This window comes from Triticum aestivum, chromosome 4B (genome assembly GCF_018294505.1).
Source record: "Triticum aestivum cultivar Chinese Spring chromosome 4B, IWGSC CS RefSeq v2.1, whole genome shotgun sequence".
NCBI classification, from domain to species: domain Eukaryota; kingdom Viridiplantae; phylum Streptophyta; class Magnoliopsida; order Poales; family Poaceae; genus Triticum; species Triticum aestivum.
This window is the reverse complement of record NC_057804.1, coordinates 380,373,771-380,387,704: the sequence shown is the minus strand read 5'-3', so window position 1 is coordinate 380,387,704 and position 13,934 is coordinate 380,373,771. Positions and strand designations below refer to the sequence as shown.

Here is a 13,934-nt window from a genome sequence, read left to right as displayed (position 1 = left end):
TGGTTTATTTTCTGACACCTAGCTCTTGAATTGAGAGATTATAAAGGCCAAAATGACTAATTCACATCTAAATATTTTTCAAGGATGTCATATCTAAGTAGTTCATCACATAATAAGGGGCTTCAAGATTTGTACAAAATATTTTTTTAATTGTTTTTTTTTTGCTGATGTTGTGTGATGTCATGCTTAAATGTGACATAGTTATGTCGCATCTAGATGAGTCCTAGCCACACTCTATAAAGGCTAGGCCGAGGCTTTGGTTTGAGCGCGGGAACTAATAGCAGAGTAGGAGGCAGATTCGGATTATAGCGGAGGCAGATGCATTTCTAATACAAAGTTACACTAAGTTTTATAAAAAAAATATGCAAACACTTTTTAAAAAATGCATGAACTTTTTTAAGCAAAAGATGCAAACACTTGTTAAAAGTTGCATGAAAAAATATATCACTTTTTTGGGCACAGTTACATAAATTTGATAAAATAAATGTAATTTTCAAAATATATATGTGCGCACCATGTGTGTGTGCGCGCACACGCGCTTCATTTTCAATGAACAGGCCTGTGCATTGCGTGAACATCTCTATATAAAAGGCCTAGCGCCTACTTCCTGTATATGTGCTTCGTTCGACTCCCCTGGCTGCAGCGTGTATGTTTCTTGTTTATATTTCTTCCGTCTACTGACAGATGGGCCCACTGCAATACTTAGGCTGCCATTTTTTTTTGCTATTTTACCAGTCAATTGAATGTCATGTAGATCATTTGACCGGTCGACAGATTGCTATACGGGGCTCTACGGTGTAACAGTGACTGTATAATCATCACTTTACGTATATAGTAACCGTAACGAGCGTATTCTGAAATTCAGTGACCGTATTGTACTTTTGACTCAACTTCAATGACCCTTAGCGTATTTATCTCTTAAGTGTTTTGTGTTACGAACTTACAACACGATGTGGTAACGAGTTACACTAGTAAAGCAGCCGACATGGAAACTGGTCCCACGTCCCGGTCAGTGTTTCCGCCGTCCTCACCCCAAGCGGCGGAGGAGAACAAGTCCTTGCACAGATCGCCGTAGAACCGGCAGACCAGATCAACGAACACCGGCGACTTGAGCCGTTCCCAGCACGGTAGGAGTTCCTCCACGTCCTGCAGGTCCCGCGCTTTGTCTTCCTCCGTCAAAATCTCCATCAGGCAGCTCTCAAAACTCCGGCATGCCTCCTCTTTCTCCTCTCCAATTCGCGCGGTCGTCCTCGACCGCAGCCGCGCCACCATCTTCACATACGCAGGCGTCTCTGGCGACGGCACCGGCACCTCTGGTACCGCCGCAGCAACTACCCTGCGTGTGGTATGGCTCTCTGTCGAGGTTGCCGGCGTGGAAGACGGAGGGATTAACGGCCAGAACACCGCGCGGACCGACCGGAAGCCTCGGCCGGCACGGCGCCGGTGGCGGGGGCTCATCTTGGCGGTGGACTTGCGGAGATTGCGGAACCGGAAGGCCCTGATAGAGAGGGCGGCGGAGGCCGGGATGCGGAAGAGCCGCGCGAGGGCTCGCTTGCATGGTGTCAGAAGGCGGCGCGTCATGCAGGAGGGATGATGAGACGATCGAGACGAGGTTGTCATCGTGGGGAAGACGCGGAGTTTACACGGGCTGATCTGTTGGTTTCTTGGGTTACCTCGTGCTGCCACACAAGATGTAGAATGAGACATCGATGAAAGTTAGTATTTCATAAGAGAGAGGCTCTGGCTGTTTGGTTGCTTGACTGTTGCATGGTTGTGGCATACACGTACTTTCGGTCTTTAGTGGGGTGGCACCGTGGCAGTCCTATGATCATGCGTCGCACTAAGCATAGGTGAGGTGTTATATAAAGCTTCTTTCCGCTAACGGCATATATAGTTCGAAAATTTACCTTCTTGCAACTGATGAGACTGCTACGAGTGACTGCCGGAAATTGACTATGCCCACTAGTAGAAAGCAGGGCTTTGGTCGAGACCAGATAAAAGCATTAATCCCGGTTCTCTTACGAACCGGGACCAATGGCTGAGCCTCTTGTTCTTATCTTCTTTTTAAATGCAAAAAAAAAACCTTACTTGTATGATTTAAATAGATATTTGTATAATTTTTTTAGTTTTATTATTGTTTGTTATTATATAGTGTCATGGTTTTGGTATCCGCTCCGTCGGTCCTCGTCTTCTCTATGATTCGGATGTGGTATATTATCTTTTATTATTATTTGTTTCATTTAGTGTTTATGACAATTATGCCGAACAACGTGACATAATGTTTTTATCTAGGAGGTATGTGAACCGGAAATTCCAACCGACCACTATTAAGGAAAACACTACTAGGAAAAGGCTTATACATAGAAGTTACCAGTAGCATGTGTTTTGGAGCCCAAGCTACTTATAATTAGCAGCAGTGTGTGTTACAAACGGCGCTACTGGTACAACTTAGCAGCAGCTATGGTTTCTAGAGGGCACGCTACTGGTAAGTTAGCCACACCACACACCCCGGCCAAAAAATAGTAGCAGCGTTGGTACGCTAACAAGCGCTACTGTTAAGAAAATAGCAGTAGCGCGGGGCCACTAAGAAGCGCTACAGCTAGTTCTTCTATGTGTAATCTTATACCAGTAGCGTGTTTTTTGGGCAAGCGCTATAGCTAGTTTTATGTACCAGTAGATATTATGGCTGGCACACATAGCAGTAGCACGCTTTGGGGCCCCGCGCTACTGCTATGGTCGCCAGCCAAAATATCTGCCACCTTTCCCCCCTCTTCTTCCTCCCCCTTTCTTTCTCTCCCTCCCTCTTGCATTTGCTTGTTCTTCAATGCTTCCCCCTCTTCTTTGCCCCTCTTCCCCCCTCCATTAATGCCCTCCCTCCTTCCCTTCTCTTCCTTGTTTTTGCCCCTCCTTCCCTTCTCTTCTTTGCCCCTCCACCACCCCCTTCATTAATGCCTTCCCTCCTTCCTCTTCCTTTCTTTTGCCCCTTCTCCCCTTCTCTTCTTTGCCCCTCCACCACCCCCTCCATTAATGCCCTATCTCCTCCCTCTCATAGCTCTCTCTCTCTCTCTCTCTCTCTCTCTAGCTAGTTGGAGCTATATTTTTTACGTAGGTACCTCACTATCTAGAGCTACTAGCTAATTATAAGAAGGTGCTCGATATTCCTCTCGACAAATAGGTGAGCAAAAAAAGAGTTGTGCAAGAATGGAAATATGTGTGTTTGCGATTAGGACCGAAACTATGTGCGATATGAATATACCGAATTGTGTGTGGCATGTGAGTGACATGAGTTGCCTATGTTTTGCCGAAATGTCGATTCAATTCCGTTTCGGCAAATTTCGGGCAAACTCAATATGTCCTATGTTTAGGGAAGGTCATGCCGAATTTTGTATGAATTTGATCCATGCATGCATATATACGTGGTTATAATATTTGCTCCGCGCGTTGGTGATCATGAAGGTCAATGGAAGATGGTGGAAAGATACTGGTAATCCGGTGTGGATGACATGTATAAAAAAAGACTGAAGGATGTTTTATGTCCGTGTCGAAAATGCAAAGGAAGAGTCAGGCTCGACCCCTTTCAGGGTGGTAAATTCAAGGCGCACCTGCTCATGCATGGTTTCATGCATGGCCATACTCGATGGATAAGTGAAGATGATGATGGTGGTGATGAGGACGTCGACAGGGCAGGAAATAACGACATGGGTCCACCAGACGAAGAGATGACTGATTATGTGCCCGAAGAGGAAGACGACCTCGAAAATGTCGATGACGAAGAGGCAGTTCAAGGCGGAGAAGACGCGGACACGCCGCCGTCTTCGTCGCTGAAAGGATCGATATGGTTAACTAGAGGGGGGGTGAATAGGCAACTAACACTTTTTAGACTTTTCTTTAACAATTTAAACCTTGCAATGAAATAGGTTGTCTAGATGTGCAACTACGTGGACAACCTATATGATGCAAAGACAATAAGAACACAAGCAAGCAATGGATATAGCACAAGTAAGCTTGCAAAAGTAAAGGGACAAGATAACCAAGAGTGGAGCCGGTGGACGAGGATGTGTTACCGAAGTTCCTTCCTTTTAAGGGGAAGTACGTCTCTGTTAGAGCGGTGTGGAGGCACAATGCTCCCCGAGAAGCCAGTAGGGCCACCGTAATCTCCTCACGCCCTCACACAATGCGAGATGCCGTGATTCCACTATTGGAGCCCTTGAAGGCGGCAACCGGACCATTACAAACAAGATTGGGGCAATCTCCACAACACTTGGAGGCTCCCAACAATACCGCGAAGCTTCACCACAATGGAGTATGGCTTCGAGGTGACCTCAACCGTCTAGGGTGCTCAACACCCAAGAGTAACAAGATCCGCTAGGGATAAGTGGGGGGAATCAAATATCCTGTGGTGGAAGTGTAGATTGGGCACTTGTCACTCAATCCCGAGCAAATCAACAAGTTTGATTGGCTAGGGAGAGAGATCGAGTGAAAATGGAGCTTCGAGCAACAATGGAGCTTAGAGGTGGAAGAGGTAGTCAACTAGAGGTAGAAGACACCCCTTATATAGTCGTGGAAAGAATCCAACCGTTATCCACATGTTCAGCCCGCGACACACGGTACTACCGCTCCAGGGGCGCGGTACTACCGCGAAGCTTTGCGGTACTACCGTGGCTGGCCACAGTACTACCGCGACAGCAGCACATGCCGGAACTATCCTGACAAGGGGGCAGTACTACCGCTTGCACGGTACTACCGCACCCACTTGCGGTACTACCGCTAGGCAGGAAAGTCACGGCATGGGAAGGGCGCGGATGAAATAAATTACATCCGTGCCTACTTCCGCTGAAACTGAGGTGGTACAAAAATCCGATGCGGTACTACCGCTCGCGAGGCGCGGTACTACCGTGCGGGCGCGGATGTAAAAAATTACATCCGCGCCTACTATCGCGACACTGCGGTACTAGGTAGGAGGGTCACGGTACTACGAATCCTAGGGAGCGGTACTACCATGGGCCCCCGCGGTACTACCACGCTGGACGAGCGGTACTACCGTGGAGGGGCGGATGTAAAAAATTACATCCGCCCATACTACCACACCAGAGCGGCACAAGGCCTGGGAGCCGCGGTACTACCGCTCCAGATGAGCGGTACTACCGTGACACACAGCGGTACTACCGCGTGTACTTGCGATACTACCGCAAGTATAGCAGTAGTCGTCAGATTTCCGCACAACCAAGATAACAAAGGGAAGCTCCAAAATGCAGGGAAAGGAGGAACAAGTGTACGTGTTGATTCCACCCAAACCTTTCCAACGCGGACCCCCTCTTAATAGTACGGCTCTCCTACGACTCAAATCCACCAAAGAGAAACGTAGAACAACGCCGACTTCAATAGTCTCCGAGGGGCACCGAATCGTCTCATGCCTAGAGATGAAGCATCTGAGAAACTCAAGGCACACGATTAGTCCGCAAATGCATTGTCATCAATCACCAAAACACCTGAGGGATAAATATGCCCTTACAATCTCCCCCTTTTTGGTGGATTGATGACAACACGGGGTTTGCATATAGATAAGATAATTTAGAGCAGGGGCAAACCCCACGCTCTAAAATATAGACGGGCTCCCCCTAGATGTGTGCACTTTAGATGAATGCTTTGGACTGCATAGCACACAGACAAGGATCAACACTCCCCCTATATTTTAGAGACCAAGGCATGATAATAAGCATAGCATAGCATAAAGATAACACAATATAACACAAGCTCGCTAGGATAGATAGAGTGCACATGTCTTACACCATACGAAGTAAAGCTACCGAGGTTCAAACGAGAAAGCAGCAAATAGTTCAAACAAGAAAGCAGAAAACACATGACACACTCGCAAATCCCTACACTCTCTCCCCCTTTGGCATCGAGACGCCAAAAAGGCAGAGAGGACACCTACACACAAGAGGTGGCTCAAGCAGAGAACTCGTCCCAAGCCTCTCCGTCGGACTCCTCGGCAGCAGGGATGGTCTCCTCGACATCCTCCTCAGACTCAGTCCACCTATAGCCCTGCTTCTCCATCCACTCGGCCTCTGGAGTGATGTGCTCCTCAGACCCGCCAGACACTGCCTCACCATAGAGCTGCAAGATCTTGTTGTCCCGGCGACGACTCTCCTTGGACGCCACGTGAGTCATGTACTGCCCCTTGGCTTGCATGCAGAAAAGAGTCTTCATCTTGTCCTTCAGCTTCTTGTCCCATGATGGCATAGTGGCACTCTGGGAAGGCCTAGCAGCACGGCCCTCAGCAACATCCTCGGCGCCATCCTCCTCCTCATCAACAGCAGCCCTAGCAGCAGTCGCCTCGGCACGAGTAGTGGTGTTGGCCTAGTTGGATTTGATATGCAGGCAGATGGGCTCATGGCGAACCCAGTCTGGAGCAAGAAACTCCTCATCAGGGAACATCTTCTCCTAAGTCTTCGAAATCAGCAGAAACAGATAGGGCCCATAGATAGGCACCTTGCGGTTGAACACTGCAAACCGGAGCTCACACCACATGATGTGTGAGACATCAAGTGGCTGATACTGAGACGAACGAGCCTCCTCGCAGATGAGCATCATGTCCACCATATAGGCATGAACCTTGTCTTTGTCACCGATGCGAGGGAACAAGGAGTTGCGGAAGATGCGATACATGATATCCAGAAAAGGGTTGAGCACTAGAGTTGTATTGCCATTGGCAAGCGCCTTCTCAACCATGAATGGTGCAAGCCTGTCCTTGTTGGCAGAGTCAGCATTGGCATGGGGGCGAACACCCACTGGAGAGTTGAGCCCATCATCAGGAACCTGGAGAAGATCCATGAACTCCTTCCAGGTAGCAGACAGCTTACGGCCATTGGTCATCCAGGTCATCCTCCATTCCTCATCGGAGTGAAAGTAGACTGAGGCAAAGAACTGACAGATAAGCTCAGGGTCATAGTCGAGGTGGAAGGTTAACACATGCTCAATGCCAAACTGCTCCACCAAGTCCAGAGCCTCTCCAAAGTAGTCACGGAACTTGTCCTTCCTCATGTGATGCATATCAATCCACTTCACCTCCACATAGGTATTCTACTTGTTCTTGATGACATCCAGATAGATGTTGGTCTGTTGCTTGTTCCAGAACAGCTCACAGCCTCTGACAGTGGAACGCGGGTGCACATAAGGGTGAAGCTGCCTGAGACGGACATAATCAGCTTGGGCTATCTCATCCATGACCTTAGCGGGCTCCTTGTGCTTGCTAGCTGAGTGCTTGACATTGCGCTTGAAGGCAGACGAGCCCTCTGGTACATCACCTGGGTTGCGCAGACGTTTGGAACCAGTGTCACGACTGGGGTTGGACCGGCGAGAGCCACCACCTGAGACACACACGCAAAACACCAAAGACGCGAAAGGATCAATGCAAAGGCCACGAAAAAGCACAAGAAACACATAGAAGGCATACGAGAAAGTTGGCATGCGATAGATGTGAGCCACGGTAGAACTGCCACTGCCTGCGGTACTAAAATATTAGTACTGCTCCAAACGCGGTAGTACCGTGCGAGGTCATGGTAGTACCGTGGTTGGAGCGGAAGTAAAATTTTAGTACCGCACAGAGCGCGGTAGTACCACTCCCGAAGGGCGGTAGTACCGTGCAAGCGGTAGTACCGCGCCAGACGGGCGGTAGTACCGCGTCGCGTCAGATCCAACCGGCGGTTTGAATCTGAAAAGAACCGCGAAACAATGGCGGTGCTACGGTGATCAGATCTAGCGCAAGACAACAATACAAGTATAAATCCTATGCAATACCACGCTCCTTCATCCTACTCTTGCAGAGATTAAGCCTAAGAATCTCAAGAACACACAAGCCTCCCCCAAAACCTAGAAACACCAAACACAAACAACACGGAGAGGGAGTTGGGAAAAGACCTTGGTCCATAGCAAGAGCACGTGGTGGGGAACGATCCCACCGGTCGGAATCACGGGAGGGCAGACGGTGGAGGAGATCCAGCGACGAACGCCGGCTCCGTTCTTGAGCGAGGGAGAGAAGGAGGCGACGTGGAGAGAGAGGACAGTGAATGGGTATGGGGAGTTAAAACTCCCCCTGCCCGTCCTTATCCCCACGCGCTCGAACCGGTGCGGTAGTACCGCGTATCATCGTGGTAGTACCGCTCGGGCGGAAGTACCGCACCGACGCGGTAGTACCGCTCAACCAGGCGGCAGTAAAAAATTACTGTCGCGTGGTGACGGTAGTACCGTGCTCCCGCAAGCGATAGTACCATGGCTGGCTGCGGTAGTACCGTAGCTGGCCGCGGTAGTACCATGGGCTCAAGTCACCGCAAATTTCAACACGAGAAGAAAAAGCCTTTGCACGGAAACTTTTCACACACAAGAAACCACAAGAACACGCACAAACCAGAGGCAAAAAGACAACAAGAAACTACCAAGCGACACAACCTCTCGAGGAGAGAGGGCGGTGGCCGAAGCCACCTATGTTTGAGTTGGATGGTATGGCACCGCGAAGAATTATCCTTGGGGCCATGACCAAAACTCGTCTTTGAAGCACAAGTACCATTAAAAATGGCTAATGTGAAAGAGGTGATCGATTTATGCATAATGGGGGGAGGGAGAGTTCATTGAGAGAACAACACTCCCCCTATGTCCATGCCTACACCTAAACTAGACAACACGTTGAGTGTGGTGGGGGGTGTACGGGTTCAAGTCACATTGCTCAAATCAATGATATTTAGCTCATGCCTTAACTCATGAAATCTTGCTTCATCCAAGGGCTTCGTGAAAATATCTGCAAGATTATCATGAGTGTTGACATACTTGAGCTCGATCTCCCCTCGCCTAATGTGATCCGGATGAAGTGATGCCGAATCTCAATGTGCTTCGTCTTGAAGTGTTGTACCGGGTTGAGAGAAATCTTGATGGCACTTTCATTATCACACCAAAGAGGCACTTTGTCACAAATGACACCGTACTCCTTTAAAGTTTGCCTCATCCATAGGAGTTGAGCACCACAACTACCGGCCGCCACATACTCCGCTTCGGTGGACGAGAGAGACACACAACTTTGCTTCTTGGAAGACCAACTTACCAAAGAGCAACCAAGAAATTGGCACCCTCCGGAAGTGGACTTCCTATCCACTTTGTCCCCCGCCCAATCGGAATCCGTGAAACCTTCAAGCTTGAAATTTGCTCCTCTTGGGTACCATAAGCCAAAGTTAGGGGTATGAGCCAAATATCGAAAGATTCTCTTGACCGCCACATAGTGACTTTCCTTTGGTGCGGCTTGAAACCGTGCACACATCCCCACACTCAACATGATATCCGGTCTAGATGCACAAAGGTAAAGCAAGGAGCCAATCATGGAGCGATATACCTTTTGATCCACCGCTTTTACCATTGGGATCGATGTCAAGTTGGCACTTGGTAGGCATTGGTGTAGAAGCCGGCTTGACATCACTTAGCTTGAATCTTTTAAGCATGTCTTGAGTGTATTTGTCTTGGTTGATGAAGGTTCCTTCTCTTCTTTGTTTGATGTGAAAGCCAAGGAAGAACTTCAACTCTCCCATCGAAGACATCTTGAACTTGGAGGTCATGAGAGTGGCAAATTCCTCATTGAAAGCTTTGTTAGGAGAACCAAAGATAATATCATCAACATATAGTTGGCATACAAACAACTCCCCTTTGACCTTCTTAGTAAAAAGAGTGGGATCGATTTGTCCTACTTCAAATCCACGATCTTGTAACAACTCGGTAAGGTGGTCATACCACGCACGTGGGGCTTGTTTAAGGCCATAGAGTGCCTTATCGAGTTGATACACATGATCCGGGAAGTAGGGGTCCTCGAACCCGGGGGGTTGCTTGACATAAACCAACTCATTAATGGGACCATTAAGAAAATCACTTTTCACATCCATTTGTTGCAACTTAAAGTTGTGATGGGAAGCATAAGCAATCAACAAATGAATGGATTCAAGACGAGCAACGGGAGCAAAGGTTTCACCGTAGTCGATACCCTCGACTTGGGAGTAGCCTTGTGCTACCAATCTTGCCTTGTTGCAAATGATGTTCCCATGAGCATCTTGCTTGTTCTTGAAGATCCACTTTGTTCCAATGACGTTGTGGTTCCCCGAAGGTCATGGCACCAATCTCCACACCTTGTTGTATTCGAAGTTGTTGAGTTCTTCATGCATGGCATTGAGCCAATCCGAGTCTTCGAGCGCCTCATAGACCTTTTGGGGTTCAACACAAGAGACAAACGCATGATGTTCACAATAGTTAGCTAATTGTCTATGAGTGCTTACCCCCTTTCTTAGGCTTCCAACCACGTTTTCCATGAGATGGCCTTGTGTGGTGAGTTTGGAAGCAATCTTCGCGGCATGACGCTCTAATCCCTCCTCGGGTGTGGAAGGAGGAAGGTTAACTTGATCATCTTGAGCGCCGTCTTGAGCTTGCTCATGATCTTGAACTTGCTCGAGGGGGAGAACTTGACCTTGGGCATCATTTAGAGGTTCACCACCATCTTGAGGTTGATCTTGCCCTTGGTCTTGTTCATGAGGGTGAGGGCCTTCACTTTGTTCTTCGGAAGCGTGTGGGTCTTGGGGAGGTGATGGCTCCACTTGAGTGGAGCATTGTCCTTCTCCTTCGGCCACAAGGGGTTCCTCAATGGGTAGGATATGACCAATACCCATTCTTCTTATGGCTTGGGGAGGAATTTCATCACCTACATCACAAGTATCACTTTGCTCCACTTGGGAGCCGTTATTTTCATCAAACTCTATGTTACACGTCTCCTTAATGAGTCCGTTGGACTTGTTGAGAACACGGTAAGCATGAGAGTTTGTAGCATAACCAACAAATATGCCCTCATGAGCTCTAGCTTCGAATTTAAACAAACGAACACCTTTCTTGAGAATGAAACACTTACACCCGAACACCCGGAAGTACTTGAGATTGGGCTTGTTCCCGGTGAGTATCTCATACAGAGTCTTGTTCAAGCCTTTGCGGAGATAGAGCCGATTGGATGCATGACAAGCTGTGTTGATGGCTTCGGCCCAGAAGTTGTATGGAGACTTGAACTCCGCCATCATGGTCCTTGCTGCATCCATCAACGTCCGGTTCTTCCTCTCCGCAACACCATTTTGTTGAGGGGTATATGGTGCAGAATATCGATGCTTGATCCCTTCATCACTAAGAAACTCATCCAAGGTGTAGTTCTTGAACTCGGTGCCGTTGTCACTTCTTATTGTCAAGATCTTTGCATTGTGTTGACGTTGAGCTTCATTTACAAAGTCGATGACGGTTTGTTGAGTCTCACTCTTCCTCTTGAAGAAGTATACCCAAGTGTATCTTGAATAATCATCCACTATCACCAAGCAATACTTTCTACCCCCAAGACTATCAAATGATGGGGGCCCAAAGAGGTCCATGTGGAGGAGCTCCAAGGGTCTCTTCGAGTAGATGATAGTCGTGGGAGGGTGAGCCGTCTCATGAAGCTTTCCTTCGATACAAGCACTGCAAACACGATCTTTGGCAAAACTAACATTCGTTAGTCCATGAACATGGTCCCCCTTGAGAAGACTTTGCAAAGATCTCATATTGACGTGGGCTAAACGGCGATGCCAAAGCCATCCCACATCAACTTTAGCCATTAGGCATGTCGCGGTCTTAGTGGGTTGCTCCGAGAAGTTAACCACATAGAGACCATTCTCGACATGCCCAACAAAGGCTACTTTAAGTCTTGCTCCACAAGAGGGCCACAGTATCAATATCAAAGAAGGTGGCAAAACCCATGAGTGCGAGTTGATGAACGGAAAGTAAATTGAACGCAAGGGACTCAACAAGCATGACTTTCTCGATCGTTAGATCATGAGAAATGACAACCTTGCCAAGACCCAATACCTTAGAATGTGAGGCATCACCCCATTCGACATTGGTGGGCATAGATGAGATATTGTGCACGTCCACCACCAAGTCCTTGCTCCCGGTCATATGATTTGTTGCTCCACTATCGAGCAACCATGATCCCCCACCGGAAGCAAACACCTACAAGAGATCAATGCTTGGTTTTAGGTACTCATTGAGTAATGGGTCCTTTGATGTTAGTAACAAGGGTCTTAGGAACCCAAATAGACCATTCAATGTACTCATAAGGAGAACCAACAAATTTAGCATAAACATGTCCATCACTAGCACGGCACAACACATAAGAGGGGTTAAAGTCGCCGGCTTTGTTTGGAGAGATGGCGTTGCGCTCTTTGGCTTCACCACTCTTCCCATTGTTCTTCTTCTCCTTAGGAGCACCTTCTCCCTCCTTCACAAAGGTTTGCGTGAGCGGAGGAGGTCGATTGGTCTTGCTCTTCTTCTCCTTGTTCTTCTTCTTGTTCTTGGACTTGGGTGCGAACCCAACTCCCTCCTTGCCCACAACTTCCTTTTGATTGCTCAAAAGGTCATTTAGGTTCTTCTCACCTTGTATGCATGACACAAGACCTTTCTCGAGTTGTTCCTTCAACTTGGCATTTTCCTCCACAAGATGCACATGCTCACAACATGGGTTAGTTGCATTTGCATTATCAATTAAGACCACGTGAGGAAATGTGGCCTTTTCCTTGGTTAGCTTAACTTGGAGTTGAGCATGAGACTCCTTGAGGGTGGCATGAGCACCTTTCAAGACCTTGTGGGCCTTGTCAAGTACATCAAACTCCTCCGTGAGTCTAACATGATCAACCCCAAGTTTAGCCTTCTCGGAAGCTAGAACACGAGACACAACAAGAGCATGATCAAGATCTTTCTTTAGTTTAGCATGACCATCGTTGTGTGACTCCTCAAGATCCAAACGATGCCCACGCTCTTCCTCAAGAGCATTAGAGAGATCCGATATCTCATCGGCATAGTCACGACTATGACTTTCCATCTTAGTGATGGTTTCTTCATGAGCCTCGATCATGTCATTGGCTTCACCAAGTTGTTCCAAGAGAGCAACGAAATGCTTCTTGGATTTGCCCTTGAGCTTACTCATGAAGGACTCAAATTCATTGATCTCCTCATTAGACCCCTTACCATTATCAAAGTCATCCATTGAACGAGGGTTTGGAATAATGGTGGTTTTGATGTTGGGGGTTACCTTGTTGGTAGCCTTAGCCATGAGGCACTTGGCGGTGATGTTCTTGTTAGGTGCATCGAAGAGAGACACCCGAGGAGTTGAGACAATGGCAACGGATGCCATGGCCATTGTTTCACCATCTTCATCAGCATCGTCATCCTCACGGTATTCTTCTTGAACCACCAACCCGCGAGAAGGAGTCTTCCCGCTTCTCGTATGGACAATCCGCAACGAAATGGCTAACATTGCCATAGTTGAAACAAGTTCTAACTCGTTGCTTCCCTTTGAGGCCACTTGAGTTGTTCTTGTTGAAGTTGGGTCTTGTAGTCTTCTTACTCCAAAACTGTCTTGAGGCAAGAGCCATGTGCTCATGATAATCATACTTCGTGTCCTCGGGGTTGCTCTCCTCATCTTCCTCCTCTTCTTCTTCTTCCACACTAACCTTGGCCTTCAAGGCAAGATTGGGCTTCTTTGCCCTTTGGGAACGGAGCACCGCATTGTCGGCGATCTTGTCCAAGATGCTCATTGCAACAAACTCATCCAACACTTCACTAGAGGTCATGGAGTGGAAGTCCGGTCTTTGGCGAATGACGGAGGACATGGCCTTGTTGTAGGGCATCATGGCCTTGAGGAACTTGCGCTTGATCCAGTTGTCATTCGTGTCCTTGCTTCCATGATCTCGGAGTGCGACCGCGAGTTTGGTCACTCTTCGAAAGAGCTCACGAGGTTCTTCATCCTCTTTCATTGCAAACTCATCGGCCTCATCTTGCACCACTTCATAGTTGGAGCGTTGAATGCTAGCACTTCCTCGATAGAGACGCTCGACACA

General features: G+C 48.0%; 1 protein-coding gene across 1 annotated transcript; it reads right to left on the bottom strand.

Annotated features, from left to right (window-relative positions):
• Positions 1 to 855: 855 nt before the first annotated feature.
• LOC123094852 (uncharacterized) lies at positions 856 to 1,676 on the bottom strand. Its single transcript, XM_044516733.1, has one exon. It carries the CDS (start codon positions 1,618 to 1,620, stop codon positions 964 to 966), a length of 657 nt encoding a protein of 218 aa, XP_044372668.1. The 5' UTR covers positions 1,621 to 1,676; the 3' UTR covers positions 856 to 963.
• Between the last annotated feature and the right edge of the window lie 12,258 nt (positions 1,677 to 13,934).